This window comes from Hydra vulgaris, chromosome 09 (assembly GCF_038396675.1).
Source record: "Hydra vulgaris chromosome 09, alternate assembly HydraT2T_AEP".
NCBI classification, from domain to species: domain Eukaryota; kingdom Metazoa; phylum Cnidaria; class Hydrozoa; order Anthoathecata; family Hydridae; genus Hydra; species Hydra vulgaris.
Genome location: NC_088928.1, coordinates 32,117,501 through 32,120,000, shown reverse-complemented (window position 1 = coordinate 32,120,000; position 2,500 = coordinate 32,117,501). Strand labels below are relative to the sequence as shown.

Sequence of the window (2,500 nt, the reverse complement as noted above, 5' to 3'; positions counted from 1 at the left end):
TTTAATTCATTCTACTACATGATCTTTAATGTAAAAACGGTAATACAAATTATCATTTCCAATATTGTCTATAAAATAAGGAACTTTTTTACCAAGAAGACCATTAATGCTTAAGGGTAAATCAGGATGAAATAATTTAAGTCGACTTAATAAATCAGAAGTCGCAGCATCAGTTATGTTAAATTGAGTATGCCACTCACGGAGACTTGAAATAATATCTGGTATAGCTGACTAATTTTTAAAAAACATTTCTTCGTCATCCAGGTAAGAACCACAATAGCTGCTTTCTTCATCAGATTGCAAATTTGAATTTGATCCAGTTTCGAAAAAATGTTCGACTTTTGTATTTTTATCATCAAGTACACTTGTGAAGAAATTGCTGCACGGTGAACTAACATTTGGCAAACTCAAAGAAATATTCTGAAAGTTATTTAAACATAATTCACTTTCGTTTGTTTCTATAAATTGTTTCATTATATTATTCGTGGGATTCAACTGTTTGAATATTTTATTCTTCACTATATTTATTTCAGCTAAATCTTTCCTTCTTTTTGTCCAGGTTGAACTTTCGCTTTTCCTTTTAAAGCTCACGAAGAAAAAATAAAACAATATCTAAATAATATAAGGTAATTGTTTTAAACCAATTTAGATATAACTTATAATATTAATATAGTACAAACTATGAAAATATATTATATAATACTATTATTAATCATATTATATAATATATTTCATAATATATTATAATTTTAACACTAATAATAATAGTATTATTAATAATAGTATAAACCATATCAGGTTGTAATATTATGCATTACATTACACTTTTATTTGCTGTTGTATTATAATATAACCTGTTCTGAATTACAAAGTTTGTTATCATTTATTAATGAACTAAAATAAATTTATTACAAATAGAAAATCAATACGCAAAAAGTAATAAGGAAACTGACGTTAGTTGAAAAGTTAAAGATGGTAAATATTATAAAGTAGGACATGCGCAAACGCAAAACTTTTATTTTATCACAAACATGGTTTAAGCCTGGCACAAGATCGGCAAGATCAGCAAAGTTGACCGATCGTAAAACAAGCGTGGCCAACCGTTGGTTGATGACCGGCATCACTGGCGCGGTGATTCCGGTCGTCAACCAATGAATCTCATGCATGGACCATGCATGGCAAGTTTACTGGGTGACGCCCTCGGTAATTAAAAAAAAAAGGTTTATAAAATTTTTTATTAAAAATAGTGTTACAATAAAATGGTTAGAATATAAACAATTTACAACTTGAGTTCAAATGGTGGTGCGTTAAAGAACCATTCTTCTTTTTCTGGATATGATGTTTTAAGTTCTTTGTTATATCCTCCCTAAAAACTTTTCCCAAAATTTAATCCTTTTAAGGGTCTCTTTATTTTTTTGTTGATAATTGGTAATTTGAAAGGTTTGATTTCTCCATCGGATTTCCATATTTCATCCATAATAATAGTAATAATTATATTTGTTATTTTTTCTATAAAAACTTTAAAAATTTGTAATATAAAAAATACTAACAACAATAATTAAAATAAAAATACTAACAACAATAATTAAAATAAAAATACTAACAACAATAATTAAAATAGATTATAAATAAAAAAAACCAAGATTTAAATAAAAAAATAATATATTCTAAGTAAAAAAATACAAAAAGTTATTTTCTGTTTCGGAGAATACAAGCTTGACAACTTCCGCATTGTTTCATACAAAAATATCTTTCGTTTAGTAAACGAGATTTTCTGAGATTTGTCTCGTTCATTTTGAAAAAGTATAGATTTATTGTTTGCGTGTCGTAATATAAATAGAGTTATAATTTTTTTTATTTTATCAAAGTTTTTTATGTAATTGTCGTTGATTTTTTAATGTGGTTTCTTCTAAACTTTAAATATATTGCTAATTGTTTCCATTCACGATTAAGTTGTTTGGCAGTATTATTTATTATCAGGCCCGGTTTTAAGCGTAGGCGACGTCGGCGACAGCCGACGGCGGCACTTTTCTAGAGCGGCATTTTCTTAATTTATTTTGTGTTTTCCCAAAAAAAAAAAATTTTTTTAATTTTTTTTTTGTAACAAGAAATTATTATTTTTTTTTTTTAAATTTCCAAGTTCTTCTACGTACTCACTCCATTTTTATAATTTAAAGTTATGGATTTTGTAGATTATAACATTTCCTATTTGTCCACAAATTTTTTGCTTAGGCGGCGTTGTATTTTACGGGAACTTTATTACATACTAATTTTTTCAAATAAATAATATAGTAATAAAAGCGTTTGTTTGTATACATGTTTTACATTTGGGATTTGGCGAAGAAGAAACAGTAAAAAAAAGTTTCTTTTTTCTTTTTCAGGGATGGATGTTAGCAAACCGCCAAATATACAAACAAACGAATTCTATTGGTTCATAAAATACGCTGACTAAGCAAATTAAAGTTCCAGAATATTTCTAAGAAACTTTCTTAAAAATTTT

General features: G+C 26.6%; 1 protein-coding gene across 1 annotated transcript in view; it reads left to right on the top strand.

Moving 5' to 3' along the window:
• The first annotated feature begins 972 nt into the window (after positions 1 to 972).
• The window catches only part of LOC136085408 (uncharacterized), a 3,792-nt gene continuing 2,264 nt past the window's right edge, over positions 973 to 2,500 (top strand). Inside the window, exon 1 of the mRNA XM_065806711.1 lies at positions 973 to 989. Coding sequence (XP_065662783.1) covers positions 973 to 989 — 17 coding nt within the window. The remainder of the gene's footprint in view (positions 990 to 2,500) is intronic.